This window comes from Nilaparvata lugens, chromosome 10 (genome assembly GCF_014356525.2).
Source record: "Nilaparvata lugens isolate BPH chromosome 10, ASM1435652v1, whole genome shotgun sequence".
NCBI lineage: Eukaryota > Metazoa > Arthropoda > Insecta > Hemiptera > Delphacidae > Nilaparvata > Nilaparvata lugens.
This window is the reverse complement of record NC_052513.1, coordinates 19,807,928-19,833,342: the sequence shown is the minus strand read 5'-3', so window position 1 is coordinate 19,833,342 and position 25,415 is coordinate 19,807,928. Positions and strand designations below refer to the sequence as shown.

Here is a 25,415-nt window from a genome sequence, read left to right as displayed (position 1 = left end):
GTGATTCCAATCAGAAATATTAGTCAACTCTAATATTCTCACAACACGATTTGCAACAAACGTTTGCAACTTGTAAGGAGGTATATGCAACCAAGATAAAACAATAGTTGAATCACTGAACAGAAACGTAGATTGAAGATTGATTTTTTCCAGTGAAGGAAGGACTGAAACATACAATCGCGAAAGCAACAACGCAGCTTGAAGCTCTAATCGAGGAATAGACAGAGTTTTCAACGACGCAACTTTAGTTTTAGCTTTCAACAGGAAGCATTTCACCGTAGATTCTGACGACACAACTCTCAAGTAAATGCACAGATTCCTTTCTGCGATGCGTCGGAAAACCCAAGTATTTGACAAGAAAAAGCATCACCATGAACGCATCGAGGAATTGAAATTGAACTTAGAGCAGGAAGCTCTCTCATCAGCTCGTTCCAGCATTCGTTGTAGTCAACAGGAATCGGCGTATCCCAATCGATGTCCAACTTCCACAGCTCTTGTAAAAAACATTTCATTTTGAATATTACTGGAGCTATAAAACCGAGAGGGTCATACAGACGCGCGATAACGGACAGAACAGTGCGCTTAGAGTTTTTCTTTTGAAACTCTGGAACGGAGACTTTAATATGAAAACAATCAGTAGTTGGGTTCCACATTACGCCAAGAACTTTCACATTTGAATTAGGCTCATCACTGATATGAAGTGGTACTTGAGTGTTTTCAGAACGAATCAAATCCAAGAACTCAGGAGAATTACTGCTCCATTTATTCAACTTGATATGAGCACAGTTTAGAAGATTACAAAGTTGTGATTTTATTTCACAGATTTCTTCCAACGAATTAGCACCTGTGAGAAAATCGTCGTGATATATATCATCACGAATAGCTGCTGCTGCCAACGGAAATTTATCTCCTTCATCTTTCGCCAGTTGAATGAGAGCACGTTGAGCAAGAAAACCAGACGGTTTCAAACCATATGTGATTGTTTTGAGCTCATAAACGACAATATCATCGGAAGGATCTTTACGAAACAATATGTGAAGGAAGAACGATCTTCTTCATCAACGAGGATAGCACGATACATTTTCGTAACATCACACGTGAATACGAATGAGTGAAGTCTGAATCTAGTTAACACATCACATATGTCATTTAACAATTTTGGACCTGAATGAAGAACTTGATTCAACGAAATGTGACTCTTTTTAGCAGACCCATCAAATACAACACGAACCTTTGTTGTAGGTGATGACGGATTGAATACACAAAAATAAGGAATAAAATATTTACCTGGTTTTTTAGCAACTTCCATATGATCCAAAAGAAGATACTCTTCCATAAATGATACGCAATCAGATTTCAAACGAGCATCACGCAGCATACGACGCTCCAACGACAGAAAACGATTTAAAGCAACATCATGAGATTCATGAAACTTGAGTTGATTAGTGTCAACTTTGAAAGGGAGACGAACAACATATCTTCCTTCAGTATCACGCGTGTGAGTTTCAGCAAAATGTTTCTCACAAAACTCATCATCGGGACTAGGAAATTTATGATTAGGAATTTCTTCACTTTCCCAAAACTTATGAACCAAATTATTCAACGAGTTCTCAGAGGTGGGACACGTCATTAATGCAGTCAATGACTGATTAAGAAGACCGGAATGATTTGGAAATTCACCCAAAATAATGTCACCAAACACGGTAGGAATCACGCAAAACGAACACTCTTCACTAGATGAGACTTGACTATGATGACGTAATATTTTGTTGAATAACTGACATCCCAATAGAAGATCAACGGAACGTTGTTCATAGAACACAGGATCAGCAAGGTTGAATTTTTTCAACTCATTTTGCACTTTCGAACTGAGATAAATAGGGGGCAATGAACCAACTATTTTATCAATCACGTAAGCCTCAGCTTCTAGACGAGGGTGATTTGAGCCCTTAGGTTTCAACAAACATTTCACAACACCAGAAGAATTCCCTACACTCGAGGAATTCAAACCAGAGAAATTTTGATGACAATCATGAACAGATAAACCAAGTTTCATAACAAGATCTTTTGTGATGAAATTAGCAGTACTACCAGAATCAATCATTAAACGAACACCAATAAACGAACCAGATGAATTTTTAATAACTGCTTGAGCAGTACCTAGAACAACACTCGTTTTAGGAATTAAACTAACAATTGATGACTTATCAATAACATTATCAGTGATACCACAATGCTTAGAAGAATTTGAATTCTCAACAACATTCATAGTGCTATCAGTTTGAGTGATCGAATCAACGGATTTCGATTTCAAAGCAACTTTAGAGATGTTATCAGTAGACTTCTGATAACGAACAGGAGAATTCGAACGGCTATTATCACTACTACGAGGATAATGAAGTAATTTATTATGCATACGACCACAATAACACAACGATTTAGACTTGCATTGGTTTACAGCGTGAAATTTGGAGAAACAATTGAAACAGACTCTCAATGATTTAATAAATTCATTCCTAGCTTTTGGATCTCTTTTCAAGAAAGCAGGACATTTGAATAACGAATGATTCGTTGAGTTGCAAAATGAGCATTTTGTTTCAGCACTATCATTCAATTCACAAGTAACTGAGCTGCTTTTATTTCGAACGCTGTTATTAGCCTGAGTAGATAAGACAACCTTTTTCTGAAAAGACTTATTTTTCGGCTTTTCGATAGATTTTTGTTCATTAACAGACGGCACATCAGATGCAGATAATTGATAAGATCTAACTCTCTTATTCACGAAATCAATCAACTGTTGACAAGAAGGAAAGCTCTTATCAGCTACCTCGAGCTCAAACGATTCACGTGATATTCTGTCTAATTGACGAATAGCTAATGAGTACAAGATATAATCAGCCAAATCAGGAACTTTCAACGATTTCAGAGTGGTAATACTATCACCTACTTTAACAAGAAAATCTTGAAGCGATTGTAACGAAGGTTTAAATGGGATTGAACTAGTTTTCAAAATCTCATTTACGTAGTAGTTAGCTAACACCCTATCACTCTCATAACGCTTGCATGAAGTTTTCCATGCCAAATCAAAATCACTACTTATCTGAAAAGATTTCACTACTCTGGCTGCTTCGCCTTTCAACAAATTGTGCAAAATATGAGATTTATGAACAGGAGAATAATATTTATCATCCACAATCAATGATGAAAAGATATTTTTGAATCTAGGCCAGTCTGAAATATCAGAGCCATCAAACGGTTTTATTTCAGTTGGAGGTAATATCATGTTCAAACGGGGAGAATGAGAGGTTGAAGGTGAAGGTTCACTTTTCTCCCTCGGCTTCTCATTTTTCATTTGATTCAATTTATCACGAGCATTTATTATTGCACAGGATAAATTATCAATAACGGTAAGTGATTGATATTCAGGTTCTTTAGTAGGTTCAACTTGAATAGATAATTCATTGATTTCATCTAAGAGTGCAGAATATTCTTTCACAGTATTTTCAATAGATATACTTCTTATCAAAAATTGAGATTGAATTTTAGGATCATTGATGTCCTTCAACAAGTCATAGGCTTGTTGAACACGGCTAAACAAAGTTTCTTTCTTCTTCAAACGAATAGTAAGCAAGGCTTGTGGGCTTGCCATTGTAACTAAGTAACTGATTAGATAAAGAAGGAGATTTGGAAAGGAACTTTGTAACTGGATTTAACATGGATATCAGTGCATGTATCAACAAGTAACTCTACTATTAACGAATTGAAATTTAAATTGAAAAATAAATCTCTTGGAAATAGAACATATCCTAGGCCTGGTCGGACCATGTGGTAATCCCGTCCTGTCTCCAAACCTATGGATTGGGGTACAGTTAAGATTTAATTCACGAAAACGTCGACAACCCCAAAAGTAAGTCTTTAATTTGCACTAACCTTGGAACTGGCGAGGAAGTGGACTGTATCTCGTGTGTAGAAGTTACTGCTGACGATATCCTGTCTTTATGCGTAGGCCTATATGATATTGCACATATATCACGAAACGAAACGAGGTAATTACGTTCAACTCGAACGCCACGGAAACAGGAGACACAGAACGAAAAAGATGTTGACTTCTCGACAACGATTCTTGAAGTGCTGGGTGGAAAGATAAACGGGAAGGATGAAGGAGGGGCGAGGGAAAGAGGTTATCTTGCCTCTTTGGGAGAGGGGGAAGGGGAGGAAAGCGCATACTAATCAGCCCACAATCAAGGCTGCCGATCCTCCGTGAATCCACCAACTACCATATTAATTACTTTTCATGATGATTTTCAATTATTTAAAAACATTGTTGACATTCTGAGCCTTCAGGCTAAACTTGAGGTCGCTGAGAACGAATCTGCAATCAGAATTTCTCTATCACGAAAAATAACGAAAAAAACCCAGCTGTTGATCTTCCGGCAACCGTTAACAGTCGTCCTGCAATGCGGCCGAAACACTTCCAAGCCAGACACCCATCTCAAATGACAACAACGCCAAGCTGTGAGAAACCATCCTGCACTACGGCGCTAGGTTGACAGAGGAGACCAAATCCATTGACGATTCCCCAATCCCAGGACCATGAGGAAGACATCGGAAGTAAGAAAGGTGTTGCCTAGTCCACACGTTGGCCCAGCCTTGTAAAGGTCCAATTTCTTATGAAGGCCAATGAAGAACCAGCGCTGGCAAACCACCCATCCACACTCTGACGCTGGTCGTCATTGGCCCAACATGTGGATGCGGCATGAGGTACAAGCTTTATTACACTAGACGCCATAAATACTGTCCTTAACCACACGACCTCACTACGAATATAAACTCTGTGATTTAGGTTTCAAGAAACTGTAGACTTGGGCTCAACTCACACCTACGCGACTCAGGTCGAGAAGAGACTCGACTCTAGTGGAGAGCATGTGTTTTCAAATGGTGACACTCAGACCTGTCGATTCGAGTCTCCCCGCGACGTCACCATTTGAAAACACATGCTCTCGACTAGAGTCGAATCTTTTCTCGACCTGAGTCGCGTAGGTTTGAGCTGAGCCTAAATTCTAACAAATATTGCTAGCAATAGATACCTTGAACTGCTGCTCCACACCCTTGACGACGGTCTGACAGTCGAGACAGGTGAAGGTACCCAGCACCAGCTCGGGGTGCACAGGGTGTGTCCGCACCACTTGTCCTGATATGCGCACCAATGAGCCCACTTTGGCCGTAGTCAGTTCACGCACCTTGTGGCGGGTGGGCACATCCACAAACGCCACATAGTACTCCTTGGCCTTCGAAGGTGTCCAGCCGCGGTCTGCCGAGAAGTTCTTAACAGCTAGGCACAAGTAGGGGTAGAGTCTGGCGAGGAAAACAAGAAATTATTATCTTAAAATTTATGAATTCAGGGCTACTTTCTTGTATTTATAAACTACAATTCTATTATTTTATCAATTTCAAAGGGTACTATAGTTATACTTTAAAGACATAAAATTCTCCCTCTTCTGAGCTTGTACATCCTAGAGACCGTATGTTTCATAGAGAGGTACAAGAATAAATTCAGAACTGGCGCACATTTCCACAATTATAGAACAAGGCGTAGGGAAGAGTTGTGAGATGATGCACACAGGACCACCATGTATGAGAGAGAGAGGAGTAAAGAGTGCTGGGATTCGACTGTACAATAAATTACCAGCTAACATGAGAGAAAATACAGGACGTAAATTCAGAGTATTGATGAAGGAGCAGCTTTTGAGCATTTGTGTATACTCAATTGATGAATTTGAAGCACATTACGGGGTATTATTATGCTGCTCAGTATTATTATGTAATTTTGCTATCTAGAATAATTGAACTATGAATTGATTTCAATATATATTATCGAAATATCCAAATACCCCTTCCGTTGGTGATGAATTGGACGAATAATAATAATGATGATAATAATAATTCTATTTTATGAAAAAAGGAAATATTAATAAAACTTTAGTGACAGATAGATGAAAATATAATTATGTTCTTCAATTTTACGACTTTTTTACGACCTGTTCGTTAATGATCATTTTTCAATAGGCTACTCGAGTTACGACCTAGCAGTCTGAAATTTGTGAGTGATAGCTAATTAGCTTCTACTCACGTTTTGTGGAGTAGAGTAACGTCTTTAGACGTTAGAAGACTTTGGCCCGGTTGCACAAAAGCCGGTTAAAATTTAACCACGATTAATTCCAATCAGAGAAGGCATTTTTGAAAAGACGGCTTCTCGTGGAATTAATCACGGTAAATATTCAACCGGCTTTTATCCAACCGGGCTTTTTAATAAACAATTCTTATAAATAATGATCAACTATCTCTATACATTCTATTTGTCAAAAAAATATATTTTCTCATGATTTTAATATAAGTTTGAATAATTCAAATAGTCCATTGTATTTTTTCATTGTCTGCAAACAATTTGGCAACGTTGAGTAGCTAGAGAGGATTAGAGTTGTCTGTTGTGTCTAATGACAGACAAATATAGCAAACCAGTTTTAATCGGGTGCTTAAATTATAAATTGAATCTTACTAAATTGTTTATTACTAATAGTGTAAGTGTTATTTTGCTGATAAAGTAATACTATACAGAACATTAATAGAACACAGAAGTCTGGAAATTTAAATAGAGACTATGATCAAAATAAAGTGTATTCTCTTACTAAGATGTGGGTATAAGTATAAGTAGCTAACCTGTAGAACTCTTCGATAATTGAAGTGGCCAAGCTTTGATTGTACTTTTCAACATCCTCAAAGCTAACTTCCAGTGTGCTTCTTTCAAAGTTTCTGAGCTCCTGTACTGGCTCCAAATATTTCTGTTCTCCATCTTCTTTAAAACTGAAAAGAAAATATAAGGATTAATTAATATTATAATTTATTAATTTGTCCCTAAAAATAAGAGCACTTGTGCAGCTTAATGGTTGAACACAGTAGGTATCAAGTTAGTGTACTTATTTGGAGGTTTGTTACTGTGTCAGCCAACAATAAACTTCAGGAACATATATACATTTAAAAAAGTACATTAACATTTCTTGAATAATAAGCTCAATTCTAAGGATGTTTATGATTATATAAGTTGGAAAGTATTGAATAACTTACTCTTCTAAAAAGTCCTGAAACAACTTCTGACATCGTGCTCCAACATCGTCTTTGACTTTCTGCTGTGTGTTTTGTGGTTCAGCTATATCCATGTCTGTAGTTTTACTGATAAATGCTCAACAGATTGTAAAAATTGTACTGATAAAAACTAAAATCTAATCGCTAAATACTAATAATATTATTAAATGTAATGCCTATAAGTATAACCTACAAGTTACAAGACAAAGATGAAGCTTGCTGCTGTTTAGCCGCCAAAATTTGCAGGATGACAAATGGATTAGGAAAACCTTTCAATGTGTAAAAAATTGTTGAATATAAATAAATCATCATGAAGTATAATTCCATAATTTTTTAATTCCTTTATTTGATTATATTCATGTTTGTTCTGTTTTGAATTATTTTTATTACTTTTTGAAAATGAAATGAATCAGCTGCATCACTGCGTCATGTGATCATATGATTTCGTTCATAGTTGGGTAGCATTGGATTGGAAAATGGCTGAATAATATTTCTGTCACTTTGAATTCGACCTAGTCAATGTGAAAGTGATATTTTTAGTTTAATTTAAATAATGTATGTTTGAAATTGTTCTTGTGTGAAAATGCAGTCAATAGTATGGACAGGTAGACTTATATCGCGTGCTTTATTGAGTGGACTTCCCAATTATTCAACTTGTGCAGATACTAATGTCAGTCGAAAGCGTGAGCCTCAGTTTCTTTCTGCTGTGTGTGGTTTTCCAAAAGAATTTGCAAATGCTAGAATAAAAAAAGGACAATTTGGAGATGATGCGTGGTTTACAGCAAAATTCAAGACTGCAGATGTATTAGGTACAGTAATTTTTAATTACAAAAATTGAATGATGAAACTAAAAGTGTCATATCTTTTCTAGGTTAGCATTATAAAAATAAACATTGAATTGTTGTCAACAACAATAAGGGTCTTGTAATAATTATCAAAATTTATAATTATACTCCTCAGCTTCTTATCAATAGTTGATTATTATGACTTGATAACAAAAAACCGTGTTTTCAAAAATATATTGAGGTCAGTCATGTGATTTTTACGGTCATACGCACTTCAAGACTTGATTTTTCCAGCTTCCATTAACGTCATGTGATCAAACTCCTTCCTAATGTAGCATTTCTTCATAAATATGATTTGTTAATTTGAGATATACTGTTAGAATAAACAATTTTATATCATTATTAGCCTACTAATCCTATGGTTTTTCTATTAAATTTCAATTTTTTTTAAACTAAAACTATTCAACAGTACTGAATTGTTTTGCGATTTTAACATCAATGAGTACTGTTCGTATTAGACTAGAGTTATTGGGTCCATATTTAAGCGTAGGTAGCCTATATTTTATAATTGTTCATATAGGCTACCACGCTTAAATGAACCCATGTTAAATATTGTATAACATGAACTTATCTAATTGACTACCAATTAAACATAAGGGCCAAGCCACAAGAAGCGTTTTCAGATGAGTCGGCAGGGCAGGAAACTCTCCGATTGGCTGAGTGGGTTGGCGTTCAAGCATCAGCTAGAAATCAACCAATCGGAGAGCTCCCAGCATCGCCGACTCCTCTGAAAACGCCAAAATAACGCCTCGTGTGTCTTGGCCCTTAAGGTGATTTCACACCGCCGTAGCGTAAATTTATACTCTGTAGTTGATAACTACAATATTATTCTCATCATATAGTAACTCATATATTAAAAAGTAACTTGTCAAGAGAGACAAGTTAATTTTTTCCAAGACACTGAGCATTTACAAAAAAATCATCAACAGCTTCATAACAAATAATTTCAGGCACACCATAGATGATCTATTATCTTGTTGACTATATTTAAAATAATTTTCTTGTAAGGTGCCTATTTATTAAAGATTGTGGTGATTTTATTTCAATGCAATTTTTACTCTAATTACAGTCATTCCTTTTTTGAGCTTTCATATTTCATAAAACGCTTCATTAATTCTAGAATTTAATATGGTGATATTATAATAAAGGATCCTTTTTCAACTTATAAAATTACAAAAGTAGCCTATGTATCTTCATTTTTTTACTTGATTTAAGATCTAGATTTCCATATTAAATTTATCATTTTTTATAGTATATAGCCTTAATCCTTAAGAGAAGAGAAAAATTATCAGAAGAAAAAGACTCTCAATACACCTGTCATTAAAGTTCATAACAATTTGATTTGAAGTAGGCTATAAAAATCAAAATAATAAATGCCTAAGTCTTTAATCACAGCCATAAAACGTTCAAAACTCAATAATGACATTCATATTTCAAACAAATCTAGCACAAGCTCTATGTGGGGCATGTCTATTTCTTTTTTTTTGTGTTTGTGTTTTGCTATCTAACGAATTTGGAGGGCTAGTAGTAAAGGTCGCTATGATAATGAGAGAGAGAGAGAAGAAAGTATGGTGATGAAGAGAGAAAGAGCTAGTGAGTGAGAACAAAATTCAATTCTCTAATAATTGTTCTGTAAAACTGATAACGGGTATATCTTTTGACCAGATAATATTCTTCCTGAATTGAAAATCTTGCATTTCTAAAAATGCACAAATCTTTACGCTGCAAAATCTGATTGGAATTTTGACATTTCATGAATATTCTACACCCACATATTCTTGGGGGAATAAACAGAGCTATATCTGTATATTTGTGTATATAGATATAATTTGTGTTTGTTTTTGAATACGGAAATGATTGCCTTGTGTTTTAATTAATGAATATACAGTGTTTTCAATTTGTTCAGCTGTTGAATTGCATTGACCTGTTAAAGAATAAACAAGTTTTGTAACAGAAGGGATTTCAAAGGTTGAACGAATTGTTTTCAAGGTTCAAAGTAAAGAGAAGATCTATTATTATCTAATTTTTCAAGTTTGAAATTCCCCTATGATTTGAAATATTTCAAATATCTAGAATTCTTCAAAAAATCCATTTATTAACATTCTGGACTTATTCATTGCTATATTTTGTATTTGGCATGTAATCACCTTGAATTACCAGACATGAAATATATTATGTTAATGACATGTCAACCTTAATTCAGATACTTTATCTACACTAATTTATAAAAATAAATTATATAATAGTTATTGCCAAGATACTACATTGCCAACTTTCTACTGTATTTTGTCTTCCAAATTTCTCTGGTATTAGATTATTTTTTGTTGAATCACAGTTGAAATAAATTTATGTATTCATTGCCAAATTTCTACTGAATTTTGTCTTCCAAATTTTTCTGGTATCAATTAACTTTTTGTTGACATACAGTTTAAATAAAATTTATGTACATCTTTTGGACAATTTCCAATTCTAGGTGAATCTAGAGCAACTATTTGGCATATCATATTATGGTTGATTCATTCAATATTACTCTGCTAATTCAAATCAAATCAAAATTTTTATTCACAATACAAACAATTGAGGGTCCTGCCAAACCAGAAGGTATTTCATTAATACTTAATCACAACAAATTGAAATGAGGGGGATTTATTGATAAAAATGTTGACCGTATTTATTAACGATTCTCAAGATTGAGCTTAGCCAAGATTGGTTTAGTTGCCTAGCAACCAATGAGAGCGTTTCCTTTTCGTAGTTGCTAGACAACCAATCAGAAATTGGCCAAGTTCATTCTCACAAACGGTTTATAAATTACGATCCTGAATTTATAATATTGGCGGTATTACATAATAAAGTTACATAACAATTGTTATCAAAAATGTTTTCAATTATAATTGATTTAACTAGTAGCTCTGTGAACAGTAGACCTTGCACAGTTAAAAACCGCAGCCTCCTCTAATACTGTCCATCAGAGTGAATTATGTCCTGTACTGACGTGTCGGCGAGATATCGGTGTGTAAACAACTAATGGCTGTTTGGGTTGTTGTATCGAAAGTATTATTAATATTAACTGTAATTAATAGAATTACAATGCTAATAATTTGTTGTAAACAACTTTGCTATCATCAAAAGCTTACCGAGTTGAACGCAGAGAAAAGTCGGGAGAAAATAATAAGCTACTTCGAGTTATCAATATTGCATTCCTCATTGCCTGCAATTAATAGTCCACACGACATCTGACTTTTTACTAAGTTAAATTGAGATATTAATTGCATGCGTCATTGCATGCAATTAATAATCCACTCGACAGCTGATTTATGATGAATAATTCTAAAGTTTGATTTTTACGGTAATATTGGCGTTTGAAGGAGACTCCTTTTCCTTTTGTATTATCCTTAAAATGCAAAAATTCAAAAAAACCTTATGTATAGGTCGACGGGAAATTCAAAAAGGAACATACCTGTCAAATTTCATAAAAATCTATTGTTGCGTTTCGCTATAAATGCGGAATATATAAACAAAAATACAAACAAAAATATAAACATAAAGAGAAATGCAAAACCGTCGTCTTGAATCTTAGACCACACTTTGCTCGGTCAAAAATGTATATTCTTGACGAATAAAATATAGACAATTTATTATTTTGAACAAGAATGAACAGTTGATCAGATATACCAATAACAGCTATCAATTACAGAAGGCAGTGACAAGGCAGAGAATCTGCTACACTGTTCTCCTATCTTTCTCCACTGCCATTAAAACGTGGACCTCATTATAGTGGCACTTGATACAAGGATATAGTGAGGTCCACGTTATAATGGCAGTGTGTGATTAGCAATGGTATTGCTATCCTTGTCTATCATTCAACAAAGCGGATAGCACTATCTCTTTCTCGCTTTGGCAACAGAGCCAGATCGTCTTTTTACAATGTAAAATTGATAATTAATTAACGAAATATTTCATTTTAATTATGAAATTATTTAAATTATAATTTCTCACTCAATAAAATATTTTAAACGAGAATGAACCGTTACATCAATAAACCTGTATCAGCTACCGTCTATAGAAGGCATTGACAAGACAGAGGATCTGCAACGTTGTTCTCCTATCTTTCTCCTCTGCCATTATAACGTGGACCTCACTATAGCTGTTAGAGTTGAAGCGAAAGCGGCAGGTTTAGTTGGGAAATTATGAATTGAAACTGGTTAGAACTAGTCAGCTATTTAGAAAATGTGGGCTGGATTAATAATCACTCCGTTGCTTCTTAATAATTGACGGGCACCTCTTGTTTGATGTCTAGTTTCTAAAGTGAGGTCCACGTTATAATATTGCAGTAGGCTATTTGACTAACATTGGTGTTGCTATCCTTGTCTATCACTCGACATAGCAGATCCTTTTCTACCTCTGCAACATTGCCTTGTGTTCCTGTTTGATGTACAGTTTTTAGAAAAGTCATCCTCAGGTCTAGTTTTGTAAAAAAAATTTAAAGATAGCGACTTGGGTTGTTCTTTTTCCTGGTATAACGGAAAAAGGTTTTTAATTTCTCTTCTACTTAATAAAGGATACTCCATATTGGAGCTGTAGTACAACTTGAATTTTGCCATTAAATCCTTATTCCTCTTTTATAATATTGATTCTAAAAAATATACAATACTATAGTGAGGTCCACGTTATAATGGCAGTGGAGAAAGATAGCAGAACAACGTTGCCGATCCTCTGTCTTGTCAATGCCTTCTATAGACGGTAGCTGATAATGGTTCATTGATGTAATATCAACTGCTCATTCTCGTTTAAAAAATTATCAATTATATTTTATTAAACAAGAAATTGTATTTTTCAATTATTTCATAATAAAGATATATTTTGTTAATTATTCATTCAACATTTTTAAAAGACGATCTGGCTACAGAGCAAAGCGAGAAAGAAATAGCGCTATCCTCTTTGTTGAATGATAGACAAGGATAGCAATACCATTGCTAAACACTGCTATTATAACGTGGACCTGACTATAGCAGGTAACCCATGCTCCGCAAGGGTCTGTTAAAAGCACAGATAGACTTGATTCAGTTTTATAGTTCCATACTGATATTTAAAGTATTAACATCTGCAATAACTTTCTATAGAAAAACTATTTGATTGGGCTTCTATCTGACGTAAAATTTTTATCACAAATTTAATAAATTTGTTTTAATTATAAAAACTATTATTAATCGATTAATAAACATCAAAATAGGCTTATAACCATCCTCGGCAACTTAAGAATCTTCATGCAAAATTTCATGTTAATCAGTTCAGACGTGATGGTGCCTCTAACATGTAATTCGTATCCCGTACATGTAAACGCTAATCCTTCCCTTTATATATATAGATAACTCCCTCCAATGTTACAAATATTAGGCTATAAATAATTTATACTTTATTGATTCATACAATAAGTACATCTTAAAAATGATAGGGAGTGGAAAAATAAGGTAACCTTGTGCTATTCCTCTTTCAAATTTTGATAAGGTTACACATAGTCCGATAAATGCTCATGGTGCTACATGTACCATTCAACTTTTTGGTAACTCCAAACTAAATAAATATCTTTTATAACTTATTAATTATTAATACGAATTGTAGTTTGTTTCTAAGACAAAATGTTTATTGTAGTAGCATGTTTAGAATGTTTTGAATATTTTCATATATTAAATGATGTCTATTATTATATGCTTTTCTATTTCTCTTCTTCCACAAGTATTGAATAAAAAAGACTAAGAAATTGTTAAAAATCACAGATTTATTGATACTTAGAAAGACCGGTTTCGGTTATTACATCATTGTCAATCTCTGATAAACAATCTCTGAGTTTATCAGAGATTGACAATGGTGTAATAACCGGAACTGGTCTTTCTAAGTATCAATAAATCTGTGGTTTTTGAAAATTTCTTAGTCTTTTCCATTCAAGTCCTTTATGAATTGTTACTCTTTTTACTCATGAACAACGTCGCCTCAATCATTCAATTTCTTAATCTTTTCCATTGAATATGAATAATTACCACAATATCAACTTCTCAACTACACAATAAGTCTTTCACAAGTGTTATATATTATTGTTTATTATTTTGACGTGCTTATACAATGTAAAGTTGTTCTGGCAATGAAGAATCTTGAATCTTGAAATAGGTTAAGTATTGTAGTTGTTCACTTTACAAAATGTTCAGTCCTTAATTATTTTCACAGAGTAAATTAAATAAAGTAAAGTAAATTGTTAAGGCTCATTGTTCATTCACTCATTTTATTTCTCAAATTACGTTTCTCCACTAATATATTTTGAACTGTGTGTTTTCAGGGGTAGCAGACGGCGTGGGAGGTTGGCGTAACTACGGCATAGACCCGGGCGAGTTCTCGGCGTTCCTTATGCAGACGTGTGAACGCCTAGTGACGTCAGGTCGGTTTTCACCCCATGAACCGGCCAGCATGCTGGCCCGTAGCTACTACGAACTGCTAGAGAACAAAAAGTCCATTCTAGGTGAGTTCTTAACCAACATTTAGTTTATTCCACTCATTCTCAGTACATGTACAATTCAGCTCAGCGTGCCTGAAAACATATAGTGAGGTCCACTTTATAATGGCAGTGGATAAAGATAGGAGAATAGCGATGCCGATTCTCTGCATTAATTAATTATATTTCTACACTGTCAAAAACATAATTGGCATCGTTGTGGACCTAGAAAAGGGTAGTACCACCGGCTTTGTCGAATGATAGACAAGGATAGCAAAACCAAAGTTGAACAAATACTGTCATTATAACGTGGACCTCACTATAGTGGAGCGGTGAATGAATGAATGAATGAATGTAGCTTCATATTTAAAAGTGTATCTCTCCAATATGTTTTCGCCCTACAAACTTGTTTTGTTGGATATTCACAGTGGTCTTATCTCCGTATTTCACATTAATTATTATTGTGTACGTTCTGGGAACACGAAAAAGTGGTAAATTGTTCTAATTCCAGTGGTGAATTGTTCAATCACACGACTATAGTGAGGTCCACGTTATAATGACAGTATTTGTTCAACTTTGGTTTTGCTATCCTCGTCTATAATTTGACAAAGCCGGTGGTACTATCCTTTTCTAGGTCCACAACGATGACAATTATGTTTTTGACAGTGTAGGAATATAATTAATTAATGCAGAGAATCGGCATCGCTATTCGTCTATCTTTACCACACTATAGTGCAAAATGTTCCCATGGAACCCCATTTCAAAATCGTTCGTTCAAGCATTTGGCGCCCACTTATAAAGTTGATTCACACCAAAATGTGGCGTTTACTACCTGCGTGAATGAAGATAGGCTGTTTTACAAACGTACCGTCTAGAAGGTTTTATTTATTGGGAAAGAATAGTAAATTACAAGCTGACTGATTGAAGTGTCCTCTATTTTCTAACTGCAATTTATTTGCGAATAGAGCTTGCAAATAGCCTATATACCACGTTATCTTTTGAACGGCACTCAGTCATCAACTTCTCACAAGTGTTTGTTATGTACAGAAACAGAAAAGTGTGCATTTCTTTCATTAAATTACTCTCAAATTTTCTATAGAGAAAAATTCAGTTAACAAAAATGGTTATCAAACATCATTTTGTTGGTTATGTATTCTATGGCTCTGCTATGGTAGACAAACAAGCTATCAGCGCATGCTCAGAGAAGCAAGCAGACTCCAATGCGAGCTCTGATAGTTTGAACTGTCACAATTTACCAGGCTTCGACTGTGGGGCAGGAACTTGGAACTGGAACTGGTTTCTGTTATAGAATCTGTCAAAATTCTTCCTATGGGACACGGAACTTTTTACCTGGTAAATTGTGAATCGTTCTATGTTCCCAGAACGGGCTCATTGTACATTTCCTATGGCTGGCATCGTCTTGGTATGTCGGAAACGCGAATAGAGATATTGTATTATATGTTGTTTGTTGTTGGTTGTTTCAGGCAGCAGTACAGCGTGTGTGGTGGTGTTCACACACACCCTTCCAGCTCAGCATGCCTCCCCCGGTCACAGTGCATCTGTGCTCAGCGACAGGTCAGTCATTACCATTGTGTCTTATGGCAGTGTTCACACACCCTTCCAGCTCAGCATGCCTCCCCCGGGTCACAGTGCATCTGTGCTCAGCGACAGGTCAGTCATTACCATTGTGTCTTATGGCAGTGTTCACACACACCCTTCCGTGATAGGTGAGTCATTACTATTGTGTCTTATGGCAGTGTTCACACACACCCTTCCGTGATAGGTCAGTCATTACCATTGTGTCTTATGGCAGTGTTCACACACACCTTCCAGCTCAGCATGCCTCCCCCGGGTCACAGTGCATCTGTGCTCAGCGACAGGTCAGTCATTACCATTGTGTCTTATGGCAGTGTTCACACACACCCTTCCAGCTCAGCATGCCTCCCCCGGGTCATAGTGCATCTGTGCTCAGCGACAGGTCAGTCATTACCATTGTGTCTTATGGCAGTGTTCACACACACCCTTCCAGCTCAGCATGCCTCCCCCGGGTCACAGTGCATCTGTGCTCAGCGACAGGTCAGTCATTACCATTGTGTCTTATGGCAGTGTTCACACACACCCTTCCGTGATAGGTGAGTCATTACCATTGTGTCTTATGGCAGTGTTCACACACACCCTTCCGTGATAGGTGAGTCATTACTATTGTGTTTTATGGCAGTGTTCACACACACCTTCCAGCTCAGCATGCCTCCCCCGGGTCACAGTGCATCTGTGCTCAGCGACAGGTCAGTCATTACTATTGTGTCTTATGGTAGTGTTCACACACACCCTTCCGTGATTACATAAATAAACCTATATCAACTAAGTTGTTTACCTCAAAATAATGTGAATGTTTTTGTGATTTTTCTGGCTTCAAATTTATCAAGTTTTTTAAATATTTTTCAATTTATTAATGCATTTTCAAGTGTAATAATAATTTATTTCATCTTTCTGATCAACCGAGATACAAATTTTTTAGTTTAATGTATATTTGGACTGTAAATTTTTGTGATCTTTATAAAAGTGTTTTCATAACCTCATTTGAACTATTTTTATCAAAATTAGGGAGAGGAACAGTTTTGGGTTTATCCTGTTGATTCTCTCCCAATCATTAATTTGATGTTGTGATTAAGGAATGCAATAAATGTAATGTAACTACCGTCTATAGAAGGCATTAAAAAGACTGAGGATCGGTCATGCGACTCTTTGTATAGTGTGGTCCACGGTATAAAAGACGATCTGGCAACAGAGCAAAGCGAGAAAGAGATAGCGCTATCCGCTTTGTTGAATGATAGACAATGATAACAATACCGTTGCTAATCATACGCTAACGTGGACCTCACTATATAGTTACTGGTAGCCATTTGACTTATTTTGAAGTTGTAATCTCTGGCTAGATTTTTGTATAGTCATTAATCAATTCTATTCTATTCTATTCTATTTAATAATCATTTTGCTTATTTGTGATTGCAGGCCAGACTCGGCAGACACTTGCAATTTCCCGGTGGAGGAGGGTGACGTTATCCTGGTGGCAACAGACGGTGTGTTCGACAATGTGCCAGATCAGCTGTTGTTAACCGAACTGTCCCGGGTTCAGGGCGAACGAGATCCGGTCAAGATCCAGCATGTGGCCAATAGCATTGCTTGGATGGCACGCTCGCTTGCCTTTGACGACAAATTTATGTCCCCATTTGCCATTTCGGCGCAGGCTAATGGCATACATACTGTTGGTGAGTGAAAATCCAATAATTTAAATCAAATAAAGTGGCTTGAAAAATGTTGTTTCTTATGGAAGTGTTCACACAGGGGTAGAAAAATGAAAACTGTTGTTTCTTATAGAAGTGTTCACACAGGGGTAAAAAAATGAAAACTGTTGTTTCTCATGGAAGTGTTCACACAGGGGTAAAAAAATAAAAACTGTTGTTTCTTATGGGAGGGTTCACATAGGGGTAGGAAAATGAAAACCGTTGTTTCTTATGGGAGGGTTCACATAGGGGTAGGAAAATGAAAACCGTTGTTTCTTATGGAAGTGTTCACACAGGGGTAAAAAAATGAAAACCGTTGTTTCTTATGTAAGTGTTCACACAGGGGTAGGAAAAAGAAAACCGTTGTTTCTTATGGAAGTGTTCACACAGGGGTAAAAAAATAAAAACTGTTGTTTCTTATGGAAGTGTTTACACATACATGACAGTAGAGTTTATTTTAGCAGTGGGCCGTCGTTAAAAGGAACAACAGCTCTACAGCACTCCAACGCAACTTTCCAGTGAGCTCTACCATAGACAAAGTATAGCAAAAGAAGATATTCCATGGTATAGGGCGTTTATGTTGCAAATTTCGCTGTTATCTCAAGCTGATAATCCTATAGTGAGGTCCACGTTATAATGACAGTGGATGAAGATAGAAGAATAGCGATGCCGATTCTCTGCATTAATTAATCATATTTCTACACTGTCAAAAACATAATTGGCACCGTTGTGGACCTAGAAAAGGATAGTACCACCGGCTTTGTTGAATGATAGACAAGGATAGTAAAACCAAAGTTGATCAAATACTGTCATTATAACGTTGACCACACTATAGTAGTTGTTTTTCGTGATGCTATGTGAAGCTGGTAGTCTCTCATAATGTGATGTTCTTACACTCACCCCAACCATATCATGGGATATCTTCCTATGATATCTTCCCTTTATGATTCTATTCAGAAATAGAATAACATTGACTTGAATGAGAGTGTTCAAACAATGGTAGAGAAGAGATAATCATCGTTCCTTATGTGAGTGTTCACACACATTGGCAGAAAAGAAGATTAGAAGATTGATATTTCTTGGCATAACACTCACTGATGCGTTTGATCTGATGATTAGGATAGTATTATGTTAATTCAGAATTGAGATTCATTATTGAACTTTGCTTATAAATCTCAATGAGTTCTATGACTTCAATTATTGTAAACTTTTCAGTATGCTTTAGTGATGTCACATTTTGATGACAAATGAGGGACATGAAAATTCGAATAATTTATTCACCTTTCTTAAAAATGTTGGCGTCTCATTTATATTATTTTAAAACGATATTGTCATTCAATTCATAATTCCATTGTTTGTTGTAAGATTATAAAAACTGTCTATTATAAAAACTAACCTCAAAACTAGATTGTCAAGATATTTAATGCATAGGGCCGGTTTCCGATCTCGGGATTTAGCTAAGCTCTAGACTTTAAACAGCTGGAGTCAGAAAATTGACTTTCCGAAACGGGGCGTAGTCGCAGTTTTTATGATAATCTTTATTTTCTCATTTCTTTAATTGGAAACGTTTTCCTTGACGAAATGAAACATTCCTAAATAGTTCAAAAAAGCTGAAACTTTAAACTATTTTCTCTTTATTTTATTATGTGTTCAATTTTCTAGTTTTTCGAAATTTAAACGTGGACTGCGACTGCGCCCCGTTTCGGAAAACCAATTTTCTGACTCCAGCTGTTTAAAGTCTAGAACTTAGCTAAATCCCGAGATCGGAAACTGACCCTTAGTTCGGAAACTCCCTCTACAATATTCTTGTTCTTCAACATAGCTCCCAGAAAAATATAGTTATCGGTGATTCCATGTATTTATTATTCAATACACTCTCAACTTGAAATCACATGGTAGAGTAATGCTCTAGCGATGAAAAGTCCAATTATAAACAATCTAAAGGCCCGGTTGCACAAAAGTCTATTAAATTTTAATTATCAAATGCTACGAGAACCAATCAGAGAAGGCGTTTTTGAAGAGAAGACTTCTTTGATTGGTTCTCATGGTATATAATCATATTGAATGAAAAAGACTAAGAAATTGTCAAAAAACCACTGATTTATTGATAGTTAGAATGACCGGTTTCGGTTATTACACCATTGTCAATCTCTGATAAACTAAAACTAAATACAAGAGCAGCAGAATTTATACTAGTAGGCGAGTACTGTTATTGGTCGAGGGCATCAACTACACAAAAAGTATATAATCATGTTTAAAATTTAACATGCTTGTGTGCAACCGGGCCAAACAGGTGTTTAATAAATGTGACATTGCATACAGCTTGGATTAAAATCTTGTATTTTTTTGGTTTGCAGGTGGTAAGCCTGACGACATAACTGTGCTGTTGGCAACAGTGGCCTTCTGATAGACGACTCCTTTTAGACTCCATAGTGCTCACTTCAATTTGATTAAAATTTTAATTTTAAAATTACAATCAAATTCTGTTTTGTAAGTTAGTGCAGTTTTGTCATGTTCTGGAGATCAGCTTCTTCGATAATAATCAATTATTATTGATTATACATCTTAATCAATGATGACTAGCATCAATAATGATTGTTTTGAAGAAGACAACGATTAAACGAATGAAAAATTTAGTGAAACGTGTGTGGGTGTGTGTGCGTGTGTGTGTTATATAGAGTAGAATGTGTTAGTGTCGAAAATAAAAATTTAGGAAACGAAAAAATTCGAACAATCTTAGTCGCTTTCAATGAATAAATTCGAACAATCTAAGTCGCTTTCGAAATGATGGAAATAGATTGGAGGCCATTTTCCTTTATGATGAATGTTTTTTGTTGACCCTAAAGATTATAATCTGGTTTGTGCTTATTGTAGAAATGTTGAGTGCTAAAATCGAGTCTGGTTAAAAATTAATCAATTTTGATCGATTAATGATTAGTCTCTGGCTAATTAATCTATGATTCCTATTGATTGGTTATCGGTATTGATTAAGGTTCAGTTTCTGGTCAATTAATTATTTTATGATTGGTTGATTACAATAATTGGACTTAATCCTTTGATGGTAATGTGCTATCTAAAACAGTAACTTTGTGCTATGATTTGTAACTTTTGTGAATTATGTTGAAGGGTGGATGTATATGTAACGTTGATCAATATTTGACCGGCTATTAATGTTTGACCAATGATCATTGGGACTGTCAAAAGTGCTATGATTCAGCCTATAAATATTCTGTTTCAAGTTACTAATGGTTAGGTACTGTACTTGGACTTGAAGAAACTTAAGTGTAACAGTTTTTATTTTGTCTAAGAATAAATAACTCTGTAGCTATCAGTTTTCTAGATTGTTTACTATATATATATCTCAAAATATACCAGCCATCTTTGTAAATTTCAGGTGCTTTTCAAGTCTTTTTTTCAGTTTTATAATTTCTTATTGTAATGATAATATTATTTTGTGTGATTTGTAGGTTCAAAGAATTATAAGATTTATTTTGTAGAAACAACTCACGAGTTGGCAAGTAAAGTCTAACTTTCAAATTAATTTCGACCGGTAAAAAATAGAATACTATTATTTTTATGGGAGTGTCCATACTGTTGATGTGTGAACCATCTAATAAGAACCTATGATATTCTTATTTCTTACCAGCAGATTAGAAAGCAGGCTTTAGTAATCCAAGTTCAGCCATATTGTTTGTTTTATATTTAGGCCGGTTGTACAAAAGCCGGTTAAATATTAATCGTGATTAATTTTGCAAGAACTAATCAGTTTTCTCCTGATTGCTTCTCCTGGAATTAATCACGGTTAAATTTAACCGGCTTTTGTGCAACCGGCACTGAATTTTGTAAATACATCATAGTTGTATAGTTAGTAATAAATAAATAAATATGATTTTTTTGTGTGTTCCAGTTGTATATTATTATATTACTATAGTATGATTCATTTAACTTGGCAGTAAGCGTGGGATCCAGGTATAGTATCAAATCTGGACGAGATTGCTGTCAAGTTTAATTGAATCGTTGTGTGTGAATGGGACAGATTTGAATGTGAATATATTTTTCTTTATTTTTATCACTCTGCTGTGATGGATTTAGTTTTGTACTTTATTTTTGTAGTTTATATTATAGTTTGATTTAAGAGATTATTTTTCAAAGATGGCTGCAGCAAATCGTGGATATTCTGAAGATTTTCTGAGAGTTGTTTTGATAGAAAAATTGGTGGAAATTTGTCCATTTGTGAAAATTAACAATTTGGTTGGTTGAACTGTCAGCTTTCCTGGTATTACAACATGAATGCTCCCCATTTAAACAACGCTGACAGTTTTTACCTTTTTCAATTTATTGTAATACAGTAATATTTTAAATAAATCTTTGCAACATTTATTCTGTAATCTTACAAGTCTTGAATTTTCTAAACGTTTCTTGTATTTCGAACTGGATTCATATTTTTCTTCGATTTGTGGATGAATATGATGGAGATCAATTAAATTCCTCCCATCATTTTATCATACCAAAGATTACTGTAGAGTTATAATATTATTAAGAGCCTATCTTCTGAAATTAGGTTCAAGATAAGTGAAATTATTGTGCTAACCACTCAGATATTTGTCTTTTTTTGTAAGATCCAGTCTGCAATTCAGATATTTCTCATGAAAGTGTAAAGTGGATTGACAGTTTGAAATCTAAAAGAAAGACTTATGTATGTGTTTATCATCAATTTTCTATTATTTGCTTCAGTAAGAAAAAAAATTGAAAATTTCAACTCAAATTCTGAATTTTATATTGTAGAAAACTGCAAATTCAAGTCGAGAATCATCATAAATGCAAATGAATATCATAGAATATTGTGCCCTTTTATGTACAGTTCTATGATTGATTTATGGAAATTATCAATAATCTTTTGAATTTAAGAGACAAGACTATTGTTTTCTGTAAATTTATGCAACTCATTTCTATATCATAGTTACCAAATAATTATAACTTGAAACTGTTATAGTTTCCCTCATTTTGAAGTAACGGTAATGAAAGGTAACGGATTTGAGGAGCTCTATTCCTTTGTAAAAAACCAAACATCACAATTTATTTAATATTACCTATCTGTCATGATGCAATTAATTATATCCATTGTTCAATATTGTTGTCAATATCAATCATTAAATCATAAAATTTGAGAATATACTGTCTTAGATACGAACATTAAGCAATACTTTTTATACCTATGAATAGTAACCAAACCTGTAATAGAAAAAATAATATTTTTATTTATACTGCAATGCAAAATATTCATCTAAAAGTTTTTAGTGAGAGAGAATATAGGTTTTTTGTTGAGCAGTGAAAATATAGAGTATAGTCATACTTTCTGTTCAAAATCGGTATTTTATGTTGAGATTCTTAAGGTGCGTACAGATTTACGCGCCGCGAACATGAGCAATTCACTTTTAATCAGCTGACTATATCTGTATTTTTACAGACATATTCAATTCACTTTTAATCAACAGATATAGTCAGCTGATTAAAAGTGAATTGCTCATGTTCGCGGCGCGTATATCTGTACGCACCTTAAATATTAAACTGAAAGTGCATTTTTAAGCTGGATCTTAGATACAGTAATATATCAGTAGGCCTAAAGGCGATAATAAATGTATTTTTTTTTATTTGATGACCCAATGATGTAACTAAAGCTATTAGATTTAACCATCCACTTCATCAGCAAGCATTGGTTATACTGTATTAAATATATTTGATAATAGTTGTAACAATTATGAATAAATAACTGTTGACTTAAACTGCTTGTTTTAATAATTGATTACTTACCCATTCCAATTTTATATACTTTTTGCTGAGGTGTGCTGTGGCTTGTGCGTGGGTAATGATGATGGTGAGTGTACTACAGCTTAAGGTGGGTTCCGAACCACTGAGAATCTATGTGTAAGTTTGTATTGAATAGAATTTGATCAAAAGTAAAGTCTGTACAGGAATAAGGTAGGTATCACATTTGGAAAAGTATAATCCGTTCTAGGAATATGAGCAAAAATACTTTTTGAAACTATTTTATAGAACAATTTCAATTGTTTATATCTCCTGAACGGAAGCGAATTTTGTAAATCTAATGACAGGCTCTTATTCCTCTCTTCAAGGACTATCATCTTCTAAAGCAAGAGCTTCAACCAAATCTGAGATATTTTTTGTTCCAGTGTGTTTCACGATGGTTAGCCCATGGATTTTCTCATTATTTTGTGAAAATTAAAAATCGCTCAAACTTCGTGACCTTATGCTCTTTGATGCGAGGAATAAGAATCTGAAATCAGATTTGCAAAATTCCTTACCGTTCAGGAGATATGACCTTTTGAAAATTTGCAAATTTTATGTTTGCAGCTTCGCATAACTCACCCTGTATAGAAGCTGGGGGTGCCAAATTCGGCCTCAACATTTCCCAGGTCAAACTTCATCTATGGTGCGAATTTCAGCCAAATCTGAGATACTTTTTGTTCCAGTGTGTTTCACGATGGTTAGTTAGTCCATGGATTTTCTCAATTTTTTGTGAGAAATAAAAATCGCTGAAACTTTGTGAACTTATGCTCTTTGAAGCGAGGAACACGAATCTGGAATTAGATTTGCAAAATTCCTTACCGTTCAGGAGATATGACCAATTGAAAATTTGCAAATTTTATGTTTGCAGCTTCATAGCTCACTCTGTATAGTAGCTGGGGTTGCCAAATTCGGCTCCGACATTTCCCAGGTCAAGCTTCATCTATGGTGCGAATTTCAGCCAAATCTGAGATACTTTTTGTTTCAGTGTGTTTCACGATGGTTAGTCCATATGATTTTTCTAAATTTTAGTGAAAAATAAAAATCGCTCAAACTTTATGAACTTATGCTCTTGGGGTCTAAAATTCGGCTCCAACATTTCCCACGACAAGCTTCATAAATGGTGCAAATTTCGGCCAAATCTGAGATACTTTTTGTTCCAGTGTGTTTCACGATGGTTACGGTAGTCCATAAGATTTCTCTAAATTTTAGTGAAAAATAAAAATCGCTCAAACTTTATGAACTTATGCTCTTTGAAGCGAGGAACACGAATCTGGAATCAGATTTGCAAAATGCCTTACCGTTCAGGAGATATGACCAATTGAAAATTTGCAAATTTTATGTTTGCAGCGTCGCATAACTCACCCTGTATAGTAGCTGGGAGTGCCAAATTCGGTTCCAACATTTCTCAGGTCAAGCTTCATCTATGGTGCAAATTTCAGCCAAATCTGAGATACTTTTTGTTTCAGTGTGTTTCACGATGGTTATAGTCCATCAATAAACGGAATGTGCTTTCCTCGAAAAGTCTGAATTTGGATTTGAGAAAGAGACTTATAAAGAGTTGTATCTGGAGTAAGGCGGAAGAAAAGGCAATTAATGCATTTGAAGTATGGTGTTGGAGGCGAATACTGAAAATAAAATGGACCGATAGAATAACAAATGAAGAAGTATTTCAAAGGGCTGAAGAGACACAAAAAAACTCTATTGAAATCTCTTAGGGACAGACGGCATTCTTGGATAGGACATATTATAAGACACAGCGAATTCCCGCTAACAATACTGGAAGGTGCAATCAGTGGACAACGGGCTCGTGAAAGACCCCGGCTACAATATTTGAAGCAGATAACCCGGGATCTTGGG

The 25,415-nt window shown here is 34.9% G+C and overlaps 2 protein-coding genes across 2 annotated transcripts in view; one reads left to right on the top strand and one right to left on the bottom strand.

Annotated features, from left to right (window-relative positions):
• The window catches only part of LOC111046575 (DNA replication licensing factor Mcm6-like), a 36,581-nt gene extending 29,217 nt beyond the window's left edge, over positions 1–7,364 (bottom strand). The window contains 3 exon segments of the mRNA XM_039436511.1: positions 5,088–5,355; positions 6,718–6,861; positions 7,123–7,364. Coding sequence (XP_039292445.1) covers positions 5,088–5,355; positions 6,718–6,861; positions 7,123–7,214 — 504 coding nt within the window. The 5' untranslated portion in view covers positions 7,215–7,364.
• Positions 7,365–7,586: 222 nt separating this feature from the next.
• Positions 7,587–23,533, top strand: LOC111046583 (protein phosphatase PTC7 homolog). The gene is made up of 5 exons (XM_039436508.1): positions 7,587–7,949; positions 14,314–14,493; positions 15,951–16,041; positions 17,479–17,735; positions 20,108–23,533. Exons 1-5 carry the CDS (start codon positions 7,724–7,726, stop codon positions 20,155–20,157), a joined length of 804 nt encoding a protein of 267 aa, XP_039292442.1. The 5' UTR covers positions 7,587–7,723; the 3' UTR covers positions 20,158–23,533.
• The last annotated feature ends 1,882 nt before the right edge of the window (positions 23,534–25,415 follow it).

Coding starts and splice junctions, on each gene's coding strand:
- LOC111046583 (XM_039436508.1), top strand. CDS start 7,724: ATGCAGTCAATAGTATGGACAGGTAGACTTATATCGCGTGCTTTATTG. Junction 14,494..15,950: donor GAACAAAAAGTCCATTCTAG/GTGAGTTCTTAA, acceptor TGGTTGTTTCAG/GCAGCAGTACAGCGTGTGTG. Junction 16,042..17,478: donor GCATCTGTGCTCAGCGACAG/GTCAGTCATTAC, acceptor TTGTGATTGCAG/GCCAGACTCGGCAGACACTT.